The sequence below is a fragment of the Panthera leo genome, chromosome F3 (assembly GCF_018350215.1).
Source record: "Panthera leo isolate Ple1 chromosome F3, P.leo_Ple1_pat1.1, whole genome shotgun sequence".
Lineage (NCBI taxonomy): Eukaryota > Metazoa > Chordata > Mammalia > Carnivora > Felidae > Panthera > Panthera leo.
Window position 1 is genome coordinate 1,610,725 of NC_056696.1, and position 21,370 is coordinate 1,632,094.

At 43.5% G+C, this 21,370-nt stretch overlaps 2 protein-coding genes across 5 annotated transcripts in view; one reads left to right on the forward strand and one right to left on the reverse strand.

Annotated features, from left to right (window-relative positions):
* NVL (nuclear VCP like) overlaps positions 1 to 10,711 on the reverse strand; it is an 89,165-nt gene extending 78,454 nt beyond the window's left edge. Inside the window, exons 1-5 of one of the 3 annotated variants that reach the window (XM_042924501.1) lie at positions 10,211 to 10,711; positions 5,963 to 6,036; positions 4,170 to 4,222; positions 3,989 to 4,088; positions 882 to 939 (exon numbers count right to left, since the gene is read on the reverse strand). In XM_042924501.1, the coding sequence (XP_042780435.1) occupies positions 882 to 939; positions 3,989 to 4,088; positions 4,170 to 4,222; positions 5,963 to 6,036; positions 10,211 to 10,267 (342 nt within the window). In that variant the 5' untranslated portion in view covers positions 10,268 to 10,711. The remainder of the gene's footprint in view (positions 1 to 881; positions 940 to 3,988; positions 4,089 to 4,169; positions 4,223 to 5,962; positions 6,037 to 10,210) is intronic. The other 2 variants (XM_042924504.1, XM_042924502.1) reach the window with 2 other exon arrangements.
* Positions 10,712 to 10,992: 281 nt separating this feature from the next.
* The window catches only part of CNIH4 (cornichon family AMPA receptor auxiliary protein 4), a 29,270-nt gene continuing 18,892 nt past the window's right edge, over positions 10,993 to 21,370 (forward strand). The window contains exons 1-2 of one of the 2 annotated variants that reach the window (XM_042924505.1): positions 10,993 to 11,092; positions 11,253 to 11,374. In XM_042924505.1, the coding sequence (XP_042780439.1) occupies positions 11,074 to 11,092; positions 11,253 to 11,374 (141 nt within the window). In that variant the 5' untranslated portion in view covers positions 10,993 to 11,073. Of the gene's footprint in view, positions 11,093 to 11,252; positions 11,375 to 18,723; positions 18,803 to 21,370 lie in introns of those variants that run through there. The other variant, XM_042924507.1, reaches the window with a different exon arrangement.

Genomic DNA, 21,370 nt, shown 5'->3' on the forward strand with positions numbered 1-21,370 from the left:
AGTCATGATCTCGCGGTTGTGAGCTTGTGCCCTGCATCTGGCTCCTCGCTGAGCGTGGAACCTGCTTGGGATTTTCTTTCTCCACCCCTGCCCTGCTCACTCTCTCTCTCTCAAAATAAATAATGAACTATTAAAATATATAACAGAACTGGGCTTGACAATGAGCTGGCCAAGAAGAGCCACTATTATCTCATCAACTCAAAACCAGATCACATGTCATTATCATCCTGATTTTGTCAATATATCAAAAAAATGGAATTACCAATGGGAACAAAAGAGAGTAAGTTATAAATTATCTGGCATCACTTAAATATGTCTCTTAAATGCAACCTTACTTATTGGCAACCGCAGCCCTTTAGCAGAAAATGTACCCTTTTCTCAATTTTTACTATTAATTCCCCTTTCTATTCCTGTGTACCCTTATTTCAGGCCATTCTCTTCCCTTCTTCTTCCTATAAAACAGGCCATAAACACAAATACTGAAAGGATGGCCTTCCCAAGGATTCCTCAACACTGTCCACAGAAGTATTGATGAAGATGTTTAAAATTTTTTTTTAAATGTTTTATTTATTTTTGAGAGAGAGAGAGAGAGACAGAGGGTGAGCAGGGGAGGAGCAGAGAGGGAGACACAGAATCTAAAGCAGGCTCCAGGCTCCGAGCTGTCAGCACAGAGCCCGATACGGGGCTCAAACTCACAAACCGCAAGATCATGACCTGAGCCGAATTAGGGACGCTTAACGGACTGATCTACCAGGCGCCCCTTGATGATGATGTTTAAATCTCTTATTCTATTCCACACTTTTTTTTTTTTTTTTTTTTTAAGGAGGGTTCATAATGACTAAAAAAAAAATAAAAGTGGGTCCATTAAATGTTTGGCTTACCTGTGGATCTGGGTAATCTTCCATATCTGAATCATGATCTGAAGAGCTTTCAGTATACCTCAGTAAGAAGAGGAAAAGAAACATTTTAAAGGCTTTGCTCCCACATCCTAAAAAAAATTACTACCCCAAACAAAAAATTTACTAAGGCAAAGTATTATGGTGCTTAAGAGCCCAGGCTTTGCGATCTGAGAATTCTGGTTACTGGTTACTAGCTTCTACTTAACCTCTCTGAGCATCAGCTTCCTTATCTATAAAGAGAAGATAACATGTAACGTTCATGTCTGAGTCATTAGAGGATTAAACAAGCTGACAAAGTCCTTAGAATACACATAAATGCTTAAAAACTGTGGTTATTTTAATGCACGCAATAAATAAAAGTGAAGTGCAGAGTCCTATCAGACCCAAAGGTCTCATTAGGAACATCAGATGCCAACAAAAGGAAATATTCCAGCAAGCCATCAGTAAGTAATCGAGTAACAAATTCACAAATTCAACATGACCCATCTGTGTGACCAGGGTAGCTTTCCCAAGTCTGCCCATGAGAAATGAAGGTAGGAGAGATTTTCATATGATGCATGAGAAACAGGGATAAATCCTATTAACTACAAACTGTAGTGCAGGCTCAGCTCATTATAACCCAGAGTTGATGGACCCTGCTACTGTTCAATGGTGTTTCTTTAGAAAATAATTAATAAAAAAAGGACTCTTCCTAAGTAAAAAGGTTTACATGCATGACATGAACCATCTTTATAATTAAGACATGAATTCTTTTGCCATTCATTAAATTCTATTAATATACTTTTGGGCGTTTCTAATCAACGTAAAGAAGGTGGATTATTCAACTATTTGGAAAAGAAAATTTTGCCTTACAATTTATACCCTACAAAGTGGATTAAAGAGTTAAATGGAATGCTGTAAAGAAACAAGGATTCCACATATTGTTGTGAGACGTCTTTCTGAGTATTTCAGCACAAACCATACAGGAAAAGACTGACATATCTGACTAGGTAAAGATCTAGAACTTCTCTAACCAAAAGACACTTTTTTATTTTTTAAAGTTTGTTTATTTATTTTTGAGACATACACACGCACACACACACACAGAATCCCAAGTACCAGAGCAGAGTCCAAAGCGGGACTCGAACTCACAGAACCGCAAGATCATGACCTGAGCCCAAACCAAGAGTCGGCTCTCATATGACAGACAAAACCCATAAGCAAGCAACTAACAAAGGAAACATGAAACAGTCAAATAGTTTTAATCTCACTAGTTATCAAAAAACTACAAATAAAAACATCAATTTTTGCCTAGGAAGCCGGCAAAGATTACATAACAGTGTAACTAGGATTGCAAAGGTGCAGAGAAACGCACTCCATTTTTTTTTAAAGTTTATTTATTTATTTATTTAGAGAGAAAGACAGCAAAGGGAAGTGCAGACAGGGAGGAAGAGAAAATCCCAAGCAGGCTCCACACTGTCAGCAGGACTTGAACCCACAAACCGCGAGATCATGATCTGAGCCTAAATCAAGAGTCAGACGCTCAACCAACAGAGTCACCCAGGCACCCTGAAGTCTTTATACAAAGTTGCTGGGAATATAAACTCTTTACACTCTTTATACAAAGTTGCTGGGAATATAAACTGAGGCAACTTTTTTGGGAAAAGAACTCCAAATGTACTAGAAATCTGAAAAAGACATCTTTGACCCCAGCAATACCACTTCAAGAATTTAACATTAAAAAAAAAATATATATATATATACAAAGATATATGTGCTGCAGGATTATTTGCTGTGTGTACGATAGTGCAAAACTGGAAACAACCAACTGTCCACGAGTGTGGAACTAGTTAAGAAAATAATGGTAAATCCAAACGAAAAGGCAGCAATGCGGCTATAAGATGAAAAGGAGCGATCACCACAGATCCTATAAACATTAAAAGAAAAACGAGGGGCGCCTGGGTGGCTCAGTCGGTTAAGAGTCTGACTTCGGCTCAGGTTATGATCTCATGGTTCGCGGGTTCGAGCCCCGCATCGGGCTCTGCGCTGACAGCTCAGAGCCTGGAGTCTGCTTCAGATTCTGTGTCTCCCTCTCTCTGTCCCTTCCATACTCACGCTCTGTCTCTCAAAAATAAATAAACATTGAAAAAAAATTTAAAAAAAAGGAAAAACGAGAGGATATCTTGAAAACTTTAAGCCAACAAATTCCACACTTCAGACGAAATGGGCAACTTTCTTTAAAAGTACAACTTACCAATGCTGATAGAAGAAGAAAAATAGGAAGAGTTCTTTGTCTAACAAAACTGTTATCTAAATCCTTTCCAAAAAGAAGCCTCCAGGCTGAGATGAATTCTAACAAACTATTTAAGAAAAAAGTAACAGTAACATTATACTAATTTTTTTGTCAAATAGAGACAAAAAACATTTTCCAAACAATATGAAGCCAGCATAACCCTAACACCAAAACCTGACAAAGACACTGCAAAAAAGAAAAAAAATTCAGATCATTATGAATACAAACATAACCATCTCCAAAAATGATTAGCAAAATGATTTAATAATATATAAAAAAGGATAATATACCTGGACCAAGTTGGGTGTATCCCAGGATACAAGACTGGCTTAGCACTCAAAAATTAATGTAATTCACCAACAGAACAAAGGGAGACAACCATAACAGAATCTTTCATTAAGTGCATAAAAAGTATTTAACAAATGTAAAATCGATCCATGATAAAAACTCTCAATACAAACAACCTCAAGCCGTATGATAAGCATCATAACAAACATCTGTAACCAGGAGCTAAGGAAATACTCAGGAAGCCAAGGCCCCACAAAGGCACTAATGTGGCCTCTTGAAAGCTGAGTGGTAGTTCCTAATGGGAATGAACCCTCCAGCTACAGAAAACCACTCATACAAAGGCACAAAGAAAGAATCCAACCTCTCTGGGCAATAGTGAGCACTCAGTGTGCCCAAAGCAAAGGTCTGGAGAGATCAGGTATTCTGCACAGCCTCGCTGGCAAGGAAAAGCCACGGAAAATTTCACAACTGGCAATGTATGTGATCAGGTTCATGGTTTTCAAGTCACCCCCTTTTCTGTAATCCTTACTCGTTTTCCTCTTCACCTTGTCTTGCTCTTTTGGCCAGATGCTCATCTTCTAATTCTGTTAGATCCTTAGGTTCTTTCTCACTAGTAATTACGCTAAATACTGAAACAAAAAGAAATAGTCATGAGCTAAAACAATTCTTTAACTTCATTAATAATTCAGCTCTAACACTAAAAGACTCACCTTTTTCTACCTGAATCCTAAAAGCATTTCTTTTTCTTCGACCATAGTCTATACTGAAAAACAGAACAAGAAGCTTAGTACAATGGTCTCCACCAACATTTTCCCATTAAAACCAATCTAAATGATCCCATTAATTTGCATGAATATATAACTGTCACTGAATTCACACCGACCATAAGCTTATTTTTGAGTAACTTCTGAGTTTACATTTTCCCTACTGTAATTTTTTTTGGTTAGAGACGGGGTTACAGCATCAGAAACCCCGGTAGCTTGTACTGGAGGAGACAGGGAGGATGAAATGAAGGAAGGTGGCTGGACTTCTGGGATTCTACAGGAGAGGGGCCATCCAGCTGTAGACATGTGTTATCCTTCAAGAGAAGGGATGAACGCCTCAGAAGGAAGCTCAGAGGTTGGCAGGGTTTCCACCACCACCATCGGCCCAGGGGGCACGGGCCCGGGGAGCTGCACGGTCTCCTCGGTTCCAAAGGGCAGGGCAGGGCAGCCATCCTAGTGGGCCCACAGGACAGAGCACTGAAGCAAATTAATCCAATACGACTGGTATTGTAATCAGGATAAGAGGGGTACATGACTTTTATCTTATTCTATCCTATTCTATTCTATTTTTAGAGAGTAAGTGCAAGCTGGAGAGGGGAAGAGAGAGAAGAGGAGAAAGAATCCCGAGTAGGCCCCAAAATACCAGCACAGAGACTGACGCGGGGCTCAATCCCATGAACCAGGAGATCATGATCTGAGCCAAAATCAAGAGTTGGACACTTAACTGACTGAGCCACCCAGGCACCCCAGAATAAGAGGGGCGCCTGACTCTGGATCTCAGGGTTGTGAGTCTGAGCCCCACTTTGGGTATGGAGATTACTTAAAAATAAAATATTTTTTTTCCTTTTGTTTTTAAAATTTTTATTTTTTTAAGTTTATTTATTTTTGACAGAGACAAACTGTGAGCATGAGCTGGGGAGGGACAGAGAGAGAGGGAGACACAGAATCCGAAGCAGGCTCCAGGCTTCTAGCTGGCAGTGCAGAGCCCGACGCGGGGCTCGAACTCACAAAGTGTGAGATCATGACCTGGGCCGAAGTCGGACATTTAACCGACTGAGCCACCCAGGCGCCCCTAAAAATAAAATCTTAAAAAAATAATAACACGAGAAGAGATTAGAATACAGACAGACACACAAAGGAAAGACCATGTTAGGACACAGGGAGAAGATAGCCATCTGCAATGCAAGGAGAGACAGTGACCATTAACTTCTAGCATTCACAACTGTGAGGACTTAAACTTCTGTTGTTTAAGCTCCCCAGCCTCTGATACTTTTTTATAGCAATCCTAGCAAACTAATACACTGAGAAGAAAAAACAGGAGACTTTGAAATATACAAAGTGGTAATAATTAACGGAGTGACCTATCAGGAAGGGTGGGATTAGAGACACGAGAGAAAAACTGAATCTTTAGTAGGAAGCCTAGAGATGTTTCAAAGTAGCCAGGAAGCTCAGGCAGACCATGCCTACTGGTTTTAATCCTTTAATGAGATATGAGAAGAGGCCATACTGCTGACCAGTCTGGAAGGTACTGAAAGAGAAGCAGCAGCCATTGCCCTTAGTAACGAGGACAGCGCGTTGCACATAACAGGTACCTGATAAATCTTTGTATAATTGAATTCTGAACCTATGGACTGGTGAACTAATGCCAGCAGCGATAATATCAACTGAAAATTTGGGCGAGACGGAAACTCAAAATGGTAGGAAAGAAAGGCAAGAATCTGGAGACGACATCTCTTTACCTGTACATTCTTTGTAAATCAGATGCTAAAACTCCAGTGTCCACATATTTGCCACATCTGTTACTGGTGAGGTACTGAAACAGAAAATACAACAAATATTCAACACTCAATCTTTCAAACTCAGATTTTAATCAGAGATTGAGCTACTCAAACATGTTATGCTATAATGTAAATTCATTATTAAGCATATCAAAAACATAAATAAAAATTACTAAATAATTGTCAAGTCTGGAACCAGAGAATTTAATTAACATTATTAATCTCTATGATGACACAATAGCAACAATTAGAATAGCTGTAAGGCAGTGAGTGCCTACTGTATCCTAAATTCCCAAATACCACAGAACAAAGCACTAAACTCACAAGGGCATCAAAGGCTATTTTGAATTTAAGGGAACATATAACATTTGCCACCTGTCCAATACTGCAGGGACTTCCAGCCCGAGAAAATTCATGGTTTCAATATTAAATCACTTTTTGATGGTGTCATATTTTTACAAAACTGGGTTTTTAGCCGTTGCTGTAAGAAAATCCCATGCAAAAATGAATGTGGAACAGGAAATGAGAATGGCAGGGTCAATCTGATCCAATAGGCATACAAATCCCATTCGTGTGATCAGTTAAGAATGAAACACAACTATGTTAATTTTCCTTCCATTTTTACATGTTATTTTTTCAAAAAGCTACTAACTTATTTGGACTATATAGTCACTAAGTGGCTTGAATGTAACTACCTAATAAACAGACCTAGCAGGTGTTACTTTTGGCCTGGAGGCACCACGAAAAACTCCCAAGAAACTTGGTGCGCCGTGCACCTGCTGCATCACATAGTCTTTCGGCAGCACTCACAATCCTATGAGGTGGATGTTCGTCTTCCCAGTTTATAGATGGGAAAGTTTAAGAGACTTTAAAAGGCTAATTACTTGGGAGCGCGTAAATTACAGGGCCAGATTTCAAACCAGAATGTGTGTCAGCTTCCTCGTGTCCAGGCTTGCTGGTTATCCCGTCAAGGGATGCCTGCCTTCATACCGCAGCTTCTTCCCAAGAACCCCTAATGGTCTTGGCACAAATGCCTCCAGTGACGAGAGACTAGACACACAAAGCAGGACCGTTCCCGCGAACCTTCCCCTTCTCTGGACTCCTATCGCGTGTAGTCACTTGCTACAATTAATGTTGGATACACATATTTGTGTACATCTCATCTCCACAAGCAAACGGTTCCTTGACGGCAACAGAAATAACAGCTAACTTTGGGGGTGGTTATGCAGCAACATGTAACTAACACCCTTGTTAATAGGAGACAAACGTACTACGTGTGGGGAGAGGACTACAGTCTACCGCTAAGTGAACAGAGCAAGCAGAACCAACGCGGATGAGCCCGTCCGTGTGAATAAAATCTAGGCGTATGTATAAACTCTCCATGCTGACCTCTACACACATGAAGATGAAAGCAAGTCATTTTCTTTTACACCCTCTGTCCCTTCTATTTTAAACCGCAAGAACCTAGTGTTGTTTTTTTTTTTTAATTTTTTTTAACGTTTATTTATTTTTGAGACACAGAGAGACAGAGCATGAACAGGGGAGGGGCAGAGAGAGAGGGAGACACAGAATCTGAAGCAGGCTCCAGGCTCTGAGCTGTCAGCACAGAGCCCGATGCAGGGCTCGAACTCACGGACCGTGAGATCATGACCTGAGCCGAAGTCGGACGCTTAACTGACCGAGCCACCCAGGCGCCCCAAGAACCTAGTGTTTTTATAACGAACCCAAGTAATAACAATAGGCGAAAACTGAGAATGTGAAGTGGTGAAGACTGAGAAGGGCCACTGGATCCAGCCATCAGGAGTCACTGCTGAGACACCTTCTGAATAAAGTGATGCAGCAGGTGGTGGAACATCCAAAGCCAGCTGAGAGCTCCCAGAGCGAAGGTCAGTGTGGTCAGGACAGTGGAAGCAGGCAGGACAGCAAGCGACACAAGGGCAAGGAGGAGACAGGGGCCAGAACGTGGCAGGCTCTGTAGGAGGGGTTTTCTTCAGCCACTCTGGGAGCCCACCGGAGCTCTGTGAGTGCGGCCCTGCAAGCTCTCTTTAAAGGGACCTCCCTGGCGACCCTAATGAAGGACAGACCTTATATAAAACCAGAATCACAGAGCTCACCTACGGGGCTACTGTCATAGTCTAATGAAGAGATGGCAGTTTTGGGGCACCTGGGTGGCTCAGTTGGCCAAGCCTCTGACTCCTGATCTCGGCTCACGTCGTGATCTCATGGAACTGTGAGCTCGAGCCCCACGTCAGGCTCTGTGTGGACGGTGGAACCTGCACGGGATTCTCTCTCTCTCCCTCTCTCTGCCCCTCTTCTGCTCTCTCCCTCTCAGACTAAATAAAATAAACGCTAAAAAAAGAAGAGAGACAGAAAGAGAGATGGTGGTTTGGGCACAGATGGTTGGAGGTGGAGATGGAAAGGAGTGGCTGGGTTTGGAGTATACAAATAAATTGCTAATTAATTGGTTATAGAAGCTAAACAGGGACACCTGAGTGGCTCAGTCTGTTGACTGTCCAACTCTTGATTTCGGCTCAGGTCATGATCCCAGGGTCATGGGATGGAGTCCCAGGTCAGGCTGGGGCTGAGCACGGAGCCTGCTTAATATTCTCTCTCTCTCCTTCTTTGCATCCTGCCCCCTGCTCACGCACTCTTTTCTCTCCTTCTAAAATTAAAAAAATTAAAAAAAAAAAAAAAAAAAAAAAGAACGTGAAACAAAGGAGTAATAATGGTTGTTAAGATTTTTGGCCCCGACAATGTGTCATTTACTGATATAGAGAACATTAAGAAAGGACAGGTTTGGAGAGCACACAAAAAAATTCAGTGTGGATATGTTGGTGGAGGCACTGCTCAGACAGGAGGAAATGTTTAGTGGGCAGCTGGGTGTTCAAGATAAAATCCACACTGGAGACATAACTCTAGGAATATATAGATAGTATTTTCTAAAAAAAAAAAAAAAAATTTAATGGTTATTTATCTTTGACAGAGAGCGAGAGAGTGCACATACGCGGGAGGGGCAGCAAGAGAGGGAGACACAGATCCCAAGCTGAGCTGTGAGCACAGAGCCCCACGCAGGGCTCGAACTCACGAACCGTGAGATCATGCTCTGAGCTGAAGTCGAGGCTCAACCGACTGAGCCCCCCAGGCACCTCTATAGGTAGTATTTAAAGTGAATGTCTTGGGGCGCCTGGGGGGCTCAGTCGGTTGAGCCTCGACTTCAGCTCAGATCATGATCTCACGGTTCGTGAGTTCGAGCCCTGCGTGGGGCTCTGTGCTCACAGCTCAGAACCTGGAGCTGCTTCGGATTCTGTGTCTCCCTCTCTGCCCCTCCCATGCTCGTGCTGTCTCTCAATAATAAATAAAATAATGAAGTGAATATGTCTTCATTTAATTTATAACTGCGTTTGTATTGGACTTCGTGTTTATAGTATTTTTAGTGAATAGGTAGTGTTTTTGGGTTTTAGATTGGATGAAATCCCCCAGGAAGTAGGTTCTTAAGAGGACAGAGAAACAGCACAGGGACTCAAGCCACTTCCAACATTTAGAATTTAGTGGAAGAAACTGATCCGCAAAGGAGGAGGCAGCGCTCAGAAATTAAAGAAAAACAAAGTATACATCCCCCCTCCCCCCCAAGTGCAAAGTGAAGGAACGGGCCCTCTCCTCCTAAAAAAGTGTCTGCAGACTGTGCGTCTGCAAGGCATTCAGCACACAGACTGTCTACCCAGGGCTACAAAAGTGACAAACCCTAGGCAGGGCACCTGGGGGGCTCAGGCCGCTAAGCGACTGACTTTGGCTGGGGTCACGATCTCACGGTTCGTGGGATCCAGCCTCGCATTAGGCTCTGCGCTGACAGTGCAGAGCCTGGTGGGATTCTCTCCCTCTCCCGCTCTCTCTCAAAATAGGTGAATTCAAACTTAAAACAAGAAAACCAGATGCAAACCCACTCCAAACACCCGCCCCTGTCCTGGCTCCTCAGGGTCCGCACCCGCCTGGTCCCCGGCTCCTCAGGGTCTACACCCGTCCGGTCCCCGGCTCCTCGGGGTCTACACCCGCCCGGTCCCCGGCTCCTCAGGGTCTGCCCCGTCCCCGTTCCCCTGCAGCCCCGCCGCGGCGGGAGGGCTGCCCGCACCCCGTCCAGGACCCGGGCCGCGGCGGACGGCTGGCCCAGGCTGGCCCGGGAGCCGCCGAGAAGGGGCCGCGCACGATACCCACCTGCACGACTCGCTGCTTCAGCCTGTTGTCCACGAACCTCGCGGGCCGGGGCTTCATCGCGGGTCCGGGAGGCCGCAGCCAGGACGCTGGGCTCCACGGGCACCGGGATCCTCACCGGGCTGCCCTCGGCGATCGCCGGGCAGGCCGCTCCGCCTTCTCCCGCCCGCCCGCCGCCCCGGCCGTGTCCCCGGCGCTGTACCTTCGCTGTCCCACCGCGAGTGAGGAGAACGCCACCGAGGAGAGGAGACCTGCCCACACCCGGGACTTTCCGGGCGGCCTATCCTGCAGGCTTGTCCGGCGGGCCCTGGATGCCAAGGACCCCTTTTGAACACGCTCAACTTTATTGTTCCCCGCTGCGCGGACACGGGCGCGTGGCGGCTGCTGGGGCTTCCGGCGAGCGTCTTGCGTCTTCCCGCTCGCTCGTCGGGGTCGGACCGCAGCTTGCGCGAGGCCGCCGTGGTCCTGGCTGCAACCTTAGCAAACCCCGAACCTGGGGCGCCTGGGACGGTGAAGGCGGGATGAACCCGCAGGGAGGCCCCTGCGGGCCCGGCGGGTGTGCGCGGCGGGGGGGGGGGGGCGGCGTCCGCCGCCTTCGGAAACCTGGCTGCCTTGCCCGATTTTCCGCCTCCGGTTTGTCCAGCACGTCCAGTGCAGGACTACGGCTTGACCTAGAAGCTGCCCAGAATTTTGGTAAACGTCCGTATTTGCCCGTAAAGTTTTAAGGAGACACAAACGGACAGTTAGCGTTCACACACACGCACGCGCAGTTACCGGCTTTCGTTTCCGTTTGCTCGCTTGCTTAATCGCGTGTTGAGGCTGGGGTCGGGGGGAGATGGAATCAGAAGGCTGTGAGATGTGAACACATGACTCTTCTTACTCAAGGTACCGCAGGGTAATTTTTCCCTCGGAAGTGCAGATCACGTGGCTGCCCTTTTCGGTGGTCCTTATCCATATAGATGCTCACGCCGGTATTCAAAACTTTGGTTGACTTGGCTCCGCCTTCATTCCTCACTTCTTCACTGTGTGTGCACCCTGCTTGCAGCTAAGCAGCATTGCCTGCGTTTACGCGTCGGTACTGAGCACCTGCTATGTCCCAGGCACTGGGTTCAGCTACGAAGAAACAAGAGATTCCTGCTGCTCCGAGGCTTCCGGTTGTCCTGGAAGGTAATGCTAACAGACACGTTGATCGCACGCAGCTCTTTGCTCTCACCGACATTTCCGCTGGTCTATCATGCCATTCCTGGCCAGTCTATGACTTGTAGATTCCTAACTAACCATCTCCCTTTCAGCCTTTCCAGATACTTCCCTTCGTTACAATCTCCACCCAGGGAACCCTCCTCTCACTGAACAAAAATTTAGAGTGTCTCCCAGTTCCGGTCCCTGCCCTGCCCTTGAGTCTTGTGGGGAAAAGCAAAAGAATTACGATTATACCTTTTTACAATATCTTTTTTTATGATTAGGTTACTTATGTACTTGATTATATTAAGCTTTAAGGAAGATTTCATACAGTAAATAACACAAATACAGTCAACACCCAGTAACTTTTTAAACGTGATTTAATTCTGTGCATGTGAAATGTATCACACAGAAAAAAGCAGGCTAAAGGGCCCAGCAGCATCACACTGCATACAAAGCAGCGTGGTTTGTAGTCTGTAATTTGTCATAGAATACTATTCTACATTTAGGGCTGGCTTCATGGGTGCATGACCTGTGCATGCACAGGTGCTCCTATATGTGTGTGTGTTTTTTTTAAATGTTTTGCTTAGGGGTGCCTGGGTGGCCCAGTCGGTTAAGTGTCCGACTTCGGCTCAGGTTATGATCTCACAGCTCATGGGTTCGAGCCCTGCATCTAGCTCTGTGCTGATAAGTCAGAGCCTGGAGCCTGCTTCGGGGTCTGTGTCTCCTTCTCTCTCCGCCCCTTCCCTCCTCGTGCTCTGTCTCTCTCAAAAATAAATAAACATTTAAAAAAAATATTTTGCTTAGGGGTGCCTGGGTGGCTCTGTCGGTTAAGTGTCTGCCTCTTGATTTCAGTTTAGGTCATGATCTCACAGTTCAGGCTCTGAGTTGACAGTGTGGAGCCTGCTTAGAATTCTCTTTCCCTCCCTGCCCTCCCTCACTCTCTCGTGCTCACACACTCTCTCTCTCAAATACATACACTTAAATATTTTGCTGGGGCACCTGGGTGGCTCTGTCGGTTAAGCGTCTGACTCTTCATTTTGGCTCATGTCATGATCTCATGGTTCGTGGGTCAAGCCCTGTATTGGGCTCCACCCTCCCAGTGTGGAGCCTGCTTGGGATTCTCTCTCTCCCCCTCTCTCTGCCCCTTCCCCGCTCGCTCTCTCTCTCTCTCTCAAAATAAATAAACTGTGTGGAAACCAATTTGACAATAAAGTTCATATTAAAAAAAATAATAAAAATAAATGAACTTTAAAAATGTATTTTGCTTAATGTAATAGTATTCACAGTATTTCATTGTTAAAAGCATTAAACATTTAAAATATATGATATGAAATGCACCATCTTTGATAATTATTTTTTTGACTGTCTTTTTGTCAATCCTAATTTAATTAAGAAATTTAATACCCTAAACACTAGAATTTTAGGCTTTTTAAAAATTTTTGTATGGCTGTCAAAGGAAGGTATTACTTTTAAGAAATATAGTATTTCTCATTGTTCCTAATCAAAGGATTTCTTTCTTCTTTTCTTGGAAATACAATTGACACACAGTGTTTCCACCTTGGAATTCTTAAAACTTTTTGAACAAGTAGCCCCTTATTTTAATATTGCACTGGGAAAGGGGTGCCTGGGTGGCTCAGTCGGCTAAGAATCCAACGGCTCAGGTCATGATCTAACAGTTTGTGAGTTTGAACCCCGCATCGGGCTCTGTGCTGACAGCTCAGTGCCTGGGGCCTGCTTCGGATTCTGTGTCTCCCTTTCTCTGTGCCCTTCCCCCACTCATGCTCTGTCTCTCTCAAATATAAATAAACATTTAAAACATTTAAAAAAATATATTGCACTGGGAAAATTTGCAAATTATGTGACCCCTACAGACCTGAAGTACTTTTCCACAATGCCTACTTCTTAAGGGCAAGCATTATGTTTTTCACCATTTTACTACATCAGGCGCAGCAGGCAGTAATTGAAAATAAGTTAATACTAGGTATTGATAACGGTATGCTTGAACATTTTCCAGTGGATTTCCTGCTAGTAATTATTTCTCTGAAGACAACTTCCATCAATTCTAGTGTTCAGATTAAATAGTATCATACATCTAAACCAAAAAGATGACTGACTAGTAACCTGAGTGCATAAGATCTCAAGAACTTCCTGCAGTAATTGGAATGTCCTCCAACCCCACCTAGTGGTACTGGCACATTTCACCTTCTGTGCTTCACGCCTTGGCCCTCCCAAACTTTGTATCTCACTGGCAGCCTAATTGTGCTTTATAATTTGGGTGATCTATATCCTGACTTAGGATAGTCCCGATTTTTACCTCTTGATCCAGCATGGTTATTAATAGTGTAGCAATTGGTGGAAATACATGAAAATCTCCCAAATGAGAACAGGCAAAGACTATTCAGAACTTGGCAATAGCAGGGGAGGCCACCACCATCACTTGCATTCTGGCAGAGACTCAAAGGGACGCGGAGGAGTGGGGAAGCTTTGTGGCTGAAACAGGGACGGCTTCCGGGGTGCCCTGGTTGGAGGCTGTTGGCCTGGGGAAGCTGTAGGAGGGTGTATAGAAGCAGGGCATCCTATGTGATTAGGGGAGTGGACTCGGCTTTTTCTGGTTGGTCCTAAAGTTGGGAGTGGGGACGAAAACCAGGGAAACTGTCAGTTATTAATGGAGTCCTGGCCATTTGGGGCCAGTTGTTAATAGGATTTATTGTTTGGCCTCCTGGATTATTTGTTAGATTAATGGGCTGGCATTCTATCAGCCAGACTACTGGCTTCCTGGGTTGGATGCTGCAGGTTGTAAGGCAGAGTTCTGTTTGATTGATTCATTGATTGATTAATTTATATTTATTTAGAGATGATTTATATTTATTTAGAGAGTGCAAGTGAGAGAAGGGCAGACAGAGAAGAAGAGAGTCCCAAGAAGGGTCCACGCTGTCAGCACAGAGCTTTATGTGGGGCTCAAACTCACAAACCGTGAGATCATGACCAAGAGGTGGATGCTTAACTGTCTGAGCCACCCAGGTGCCCCCAGAGTTTTGCTTTTATGTATAGCCTGGCTATTGTTCATTTGTATATTGGGTTGCTCACCTTATATCTCAGAAAGTTCCAGCTTGTACAGAAAATTACGTGGTCACCCCATGTATGATAGGAACAAGGAGAAAAGGCAAGAGTATGCATGGCATTGGATTCTCACCCAGGTTCCCAAGGGATGTTGCCTGCTTGCTGGAAGCTAGAGACTGAGTCTGTATCCTTGCTTTCTCAGGTTAAGGAAAAAACTTTGGAGGTCCCTGGGGGGCTCAGTCTGCTGAGCGTCACGTCTTCAGCTCAGGTCATGATCTCATGGTTCATGAGTTGGAGCCCTGCATCAGGCTCTGAGCTGACAGCACAGAGCCTGCTTGGGATTCTCAATCTCTCCCTCTCCCTCTGTTCTCTCCTGCTCGTGTGCTTTGTTTCTCAAAATAAATAGACTTAAAAAAATAAAAACGAAAGGAAAAAAACCTTGATTTCTTTTATCTGATAAAAGCTAGTAATTCTTTTAACTTATAAAATTTTCCCTCCTTTGAGATGATTGCCTCACTCTAATTTTAAAAGTTTTTTAAAATTAATTTTTTTAACACTTATTTATTTTTGAGAGACAGAGCATGAGAGGGAGACACAGAATCCGAAGCAGGCTCCAGGCTCTGAGCTGTCAGCACAGAGCCCGATGTGGGGCTTGAAACCACGAACTGAGATATCATGCCTTGAGCTAAAGTTGGGCACTCAACCGACTGAGCCACCCACGCACCCTTCATGTCCCTAATTTTAAGTAAAATGAAAATAATTTGAGCTGACATTTTATGTATTAAATCCACAAATGTTTGTCATCTACTCTCTGCTGGGTCTGTGCTATAGTGAGGCTACAGTGACTGTCAAACAGATTATGGTCCTGAAGCTTAATGTTCCAGGGAGAGGGGCAGGCCCCAGACTGGCAAACAATAAATGTATAGTTAGAACGATAAGAAATAGGGGCGCCTGGGTGGCTCAGCCAGTTAAGTGTCTAATTCTTGATTTTGGCTCAGGTCATGATCTCACGGTTCGTGGGATCGAGCCCCACGTCGGGCTCTGTGCTGACAGCGTGGAGCCTGCTTGGGATTCTCTCTCTGTCTCTCTGCCCTTTCCCTGCTCACACTCACGCAAAAGCTCGCTCTCTCTCTCTCTCAAGAAATAAACATTAAAAAAAAAAAATAATGAGAACTAGCAAGGCTTTCACAGCCCCTGGAATGGTCCCTTTGGAAGAAGGTGTTGGATGGATGATTGTCGGGAAAGTGAATGAACAGGCTGAAGTAATTAACAGTGTACTCGGGTGTCCACAGTAAGAGGGAACCTGCTTCTGTCCAAGCGGCCAGGGGAAAACTGTGAGAACGTTACAGTTAAGGACCTCTGGGAGGGCAGAGACTGGTTGTGTTGGAAGTTTCTGGTCGAGAGAGTGAGCGTAGGTCCTAACGCCTCTGCCTGTTCCAGGAACGGAGAGAAAAAGTAGACTGACTTCTTGCTTAAAGCACCGTTACTTGAAGTTTCTGTCAGTCAGAATCAACATGAATTTGAGCCAATGTAGGTTATTCGGAGGAGTTTCCGAAGTTGAGTCCAAGATGAATATGGAGGGACAAATGGCCAGGAAGAGCCCATTTCCTGAAGGAGAACTCAGCACCTGCTCTCTCTTTTTTTTTTAAATTTTTAAAAACATGTTTATTCATTTTTGAGAGAGAGACAGAGAGCATGAGCGGGGGAGGGGCACAGAGAGGGGGAGACACAGAATCCCAAGCAGGCTCCGGGCTCCGAGCTGTCAGCACCGAGCCCCATGCGGGGCTCAAACCCACAAACCGTGAGATCATGACCTGAGCCGAAGTCGGGCACTCAACCGACTGAGCCCCCCCAGGCGCCCCCGCCTGCTGTTTTTTAAAAAACTCTATTGAGGGGTCACGTATGATGAATGCATCTGTTTTAAGTGCATAATTCCGTTATTTTCAAAATGGAGGTAAAATTTATATAACCTAAAATTCTCCGTTGTAACTATCTTACACTGTGAGATTCAGTGGCTTTAGGGCGTTTGCAGTGATGTGCAACATTACCACTACGTAGCTCAAGAACGGTTTCCTCGACCCCAAGAGAAGCCCCGCGCCGTGTCCCTCCCAATTCCTCCCTTTCCCCTCCCTGGAAAGCACCGAGCTTCTCTCTGTCTCTATGGATTTCCCTGTCCTGGACGTTCATTTCAACGGAGCCGCACGATACGTGACCTTTTGTGTCTGGCTTCTTCCACTTTCCAAGGCTTATCCGGGTTGCAGTGAATGTTGGTCCTTCGCTCCTTACGGTTGAATAATATCCCACCGAGTGGACAGATCACGTTTGATTTAGCAGTTCATCAGTTGATTGACATTAGGTTTAGTTCCTCTCTTTAGCTCTTAAGAATAATGTGCTGGATCGTTTCTGTACAGGTTTTTCTGTGAATACCTCGTTTTAGTGCTTTCGGGTACATACCTGATGGGGATTGGTGGGTCATTGTTGATTCGATGTGTACCTTTTTGAACAGTGACACAACCGTTCTCCACGGTAGCTGCACTGTTTTACATTCCCACCAGCACTGCATGAGGTTCTGGTTTCTCTGAATCCTCCCCAAAACTTGTTTTCTGTCTTTTTTGTTTTTTAGTGAGAGCCATTTATGAAACGATATTTCATTGTGATTAAAAAAATTATTTTTTAATGTTTATTTATTTTTGAGAGAGACAGAGCACAAGCAGGGGAGGGGCAGAGAGAGAGGGAGACACAGAATCCGAAGCAGGCTCCAGGCTCCGAGCTGTCAGCACAGAGCCCGACGCGGGGCTTGAACTACGAACCGTGAGATCGTGACTGGAGCCAAAGTCAGATGCCTAACCAACTGAGCCACCCAGACGCCCCATACCACGTTGTAAATCCATTAATCCACCAGTGGACATTTGGATTGTTTCCTCTTCTCTGCTATCGTGAACAACACTGCAGTGAACATGGGTGTGCAAATATTTCTTTAAGATCTTGCTTTCAGTTCTTTTGAATATATACCCAGAAGTGGGATTGCTGGATCACATGGTAATTCTACTTTTAGGTTTTTGAGGAACCTCCATACTGTTCTTCATAGAGGCTGCACCAATTTAAATTCCTATCAACAGCACACAAGGGTTCCAATTTCTTCACATTGTCACCAACAGTTGTTATTTTCTGGGTTTTGGTGGGGTGTTTTTTTTGTTTTTGTTTTTGTTTCTGTTTTTTTGATAGTGGCCAACCTTAGGGGTATGAGGTGATATCTCATTATGGTTTTGATTTCCTGAGTCTGATAATTAATGATGTTGAGCACACTTTTCATCTGTTTGTTAGCTGTTTGTATATATTTGGAAAAATATGTTTGTATCCTTGCCAATTTTGTAATGGGGTTATTTTTGTTGTTGTTGAGTTGTAGGAATTCTTTATTCTTGTTAACTCCTTATCAGATACATGATTTCAAATATTCTCCCACTCTGTAGATTGCCTTTTTGCTCTCTCAGCAGTTTCTATGGATGCACAGTTTTTGTGTTTTTTTTTTTTTAATTTATGATGCACAGAAGTTTTTTAAGTTTGATGTAGTTCTATCCATTTTTGCTTTTGTTGTCTGTGCTTTTGGTGTTATATACAAGAAGTCATTGTCAAATCCAATGTCATGAAGCTTCCCTGTGTGTTTTCTTCTGGGAGTTTTACATTTTACTTTTTTTCTTTTTTTTAACATAATTTATTTTTACTTAAAAAAATTTTTTTTTAATGTTTATTTATTTTTGAGAGAGAGACAGACAGAGTGTGAGTAGGGTGGGGCAGAGAGAGAGGGAGCCACAGAATCTGAAGCAGGCTCCAGGCTCTGAGCTGTCAGCACAGAGCCCAATGCCGTGCTCAGACCCATGAACCATGAGATCGTGACCTGAGCTGAAGTCAGACGCTCAACCAACTGAACCACCCAGGTGCCCCTGTTTTACTTTTTTAAAAAAATGTTTATTTTGAGAGAGTGCGTTCATGAGTGGGGGAGGAGCAGAGCCAGAGAGAGAGAGAGAAAGTGCAGGTGGGGGAGGTACGGGGGAGGAGAAAAGAGAGAATCCCATGCAGGCACCTTGCTGTCAGCATAGGGCCCAAGGAGGGGCTCCTTCCCAGGAACCATGAGATCATGACCTGAGCTGAAATCAAGAGTCAGATGCTTAACCGACTGAACCACTAGGTGCCCCTACATTTTCCTTTAATTTTAAGGACAATTTTCTGCATATAGAATTCTTGGTTTAGAATTTTTATTTGTTTTCTTTTTTCAGCACTTCGATTATGTTATCTCAGTGTTTTCTGTTCTCCAGGATTTCTGATAAGAAATCAGCTTTAATCTTACCAAGATATGTGAGTAATCTCTCTTGCCGCTTTCAGAATTCCATCTTTGACTTTAGATAGTTTGATTATAATGTGTCTTGGTGTGGACCTCTTTGAGTTTATCATACTCAGGATTCATTGAACTCCTTGGATGTGTAGGTTCATGTACATATTGGTCATTATGTTTTCAAATGTTCTTCCTATTCCTTTCTCTCTGTCCTTTTCTGGCACTCTCATTGCACACATACTGGTACTTTGATAGTGTCCTGCAGATTTCATGTGGTCTGACGATTGTTCTTTATTTTTCCTTTCTTCCTCTTAGGCTATGTAATTTCAGTTAATATATCTTTAAGTTTGCTGATTGTTTTTCTGCCTGATCACACCTTCTAGTGAATTTTTCATTCTAACTCCTTACTTAAATTCTATTGGGTTCCTTCTGTTGAAATCAGTGTGTGTCCTTCAACTTTGATTTTTTTCTTTCAGAATTGTCTTAGCTATTATAAGTTCTTTGTCTTACCATATAATTTTTATAATAAGCTTGACATTTCCTTTGAAGAAATCCTACTGTGATCTTGATTGGTTTTGTATCGAATCTGTAGATCCATTTTGGAAGAACTGACATTTTAACAACTTCGACTCTTCTAAGCCATGAACATGGTATATCTATTTTAGGTCTTCTTTGATATATTTCATCAGTGTTTAATAGTTATCACGTACAGATACTGGAGATATTTGATCAGATTTATCCCTAAATATTTCATGCCTTTTGGTGATACTGTAAGTAGTACTATTTTAAAATTTTGATTTCTGTTAAGTAGATAATAGAAAAATGCAGTTGATTTTTGTGTATTGATTTTGTGTCCTCCAACCTGGTTATAAAGACAATCTATATGGACTGAATTGATTTCCTCTTTTCTAGTCCATATGTATTTTTTTCTTCTTTTGTGCTAAGCAGACAGCAGAGATGTACAACTGAACACAGCAAGATTAGGCGAGTGTCCTCACATGAAACCCCAGCTCCATTTCCCCATTTTTCCTTCTCAGAAATCTGGCAAGTTTGGCTTATACTCTTCCAAGCAAGAGTTTGGATTCTTTTCTGGACTAACTAAAGGGCTCTAGGGAACAGACACACATTTGAGGAGGCGAGGGTCAACCACTGACCGAGTAGCTGACCACTGATCGACACACAGTGAAACCTACTAGTCAACCAGCCCTGCCCATCCACACTGAGCTCCCAACCACCTTTTTTGCATTTTTATTTTTTATCTTATTTTTAAAAATTTTTTAATGTTTATTTATTTTTGAGAGAGAGAGCACAAGTTGGGGAGGGACAGAGAGAGAGGAAGACACAGAATCTGAAACAGTCTCCGGGCTCCAAGCTGTCAGCACAGAGCCCAGCGTGGGGCTCGAACTCACGAACTGGGAGATCATGACCTGAGCCTAAGTCAGAGGCTTAACCTACTGAGCCGCCCAGGTGCCCCTTGTTTGCATTGTTAAATTTAACATATGAACAGACAGACCATCAAGGATTAAAGTTAATCTCCAACATTGAAACACAGACCAAAATAAATTAGTGGAAACAGAAATTAGAGGTAACAGAGGTAATGCTCAGAGCAGAATATGTCCGATACACCAAAATTTATATCCTCATGGAAATGAGAAGATACTGTATCACTGAAACAAGAAGAGGATAGTATAAAAAAAAAAAGACAAAAGGGATCTCTTATAAATTAAAGAGAAAACAGTAAATAAGCTTCATCAGAAGGTTTGTCAGGTAGAGTTGAGGAATTCCCACAGAAAGTATAACAAACAAAATATACAGGGATGGAAATAGAGGAACAATCCTGTGTCTAGGAAGTCCCAGTGTATTAATAAAAGTTGTTTTATGAAGCAACAAGGTACAAAACAGAAGTTTTACAAAACCTTAGCAACCCTGCAAACGTATGAGAACTGGAAGGCATGTGTTTCACATCCACAAGTCCACTGAGTGCCTAACACAGTGAAGAAGACATGTCGTCATGACACTTCAGAACATCAGAGAAAAGGGAAGGTCCTAAGTCTTCCCGGAAGAACGGACAGAATACATCCGTAGGATCAGGAACTTTAGAACGCACAAAAATTTCAACTTAGGCATTAATACAAGCTAGAAGACAAGGGAGCAATGCTGCGAAAATTATTCCAGAAAATTTCCAACCTGTAATTCTACACTAATTCAAACTATCGATCAAGATAGGACTAGAACAAAGCTAACCCCAGACATGCTAGGTGTCAAAGATTTATATCCATGTATCTTTTATCTGGAATCCTCACCCAGCAAGTGAGGAATCCATTCAGTTTGAGAAGAGTATGTATTCTGTTGGGTGGAGTCATCCATTGATTCATCCATAGATGTGAATTACATCCTGTTGATTGATGGTGTTGCTGCACTTGATCTCAGCCAAAAGGCCGAGAAGCGATGATTGATGGTGTTGTTGAGTTCAGCTGTGTCCTTACTGATCTTCCATCTGCTGTGTGTGTCCATTTCTGTCACAGAGTTGTTGAGGTCACCAAGTCTAATGGCGGATTCATTTATTTCTCCTCGTAGTTCTGCCAATTTCT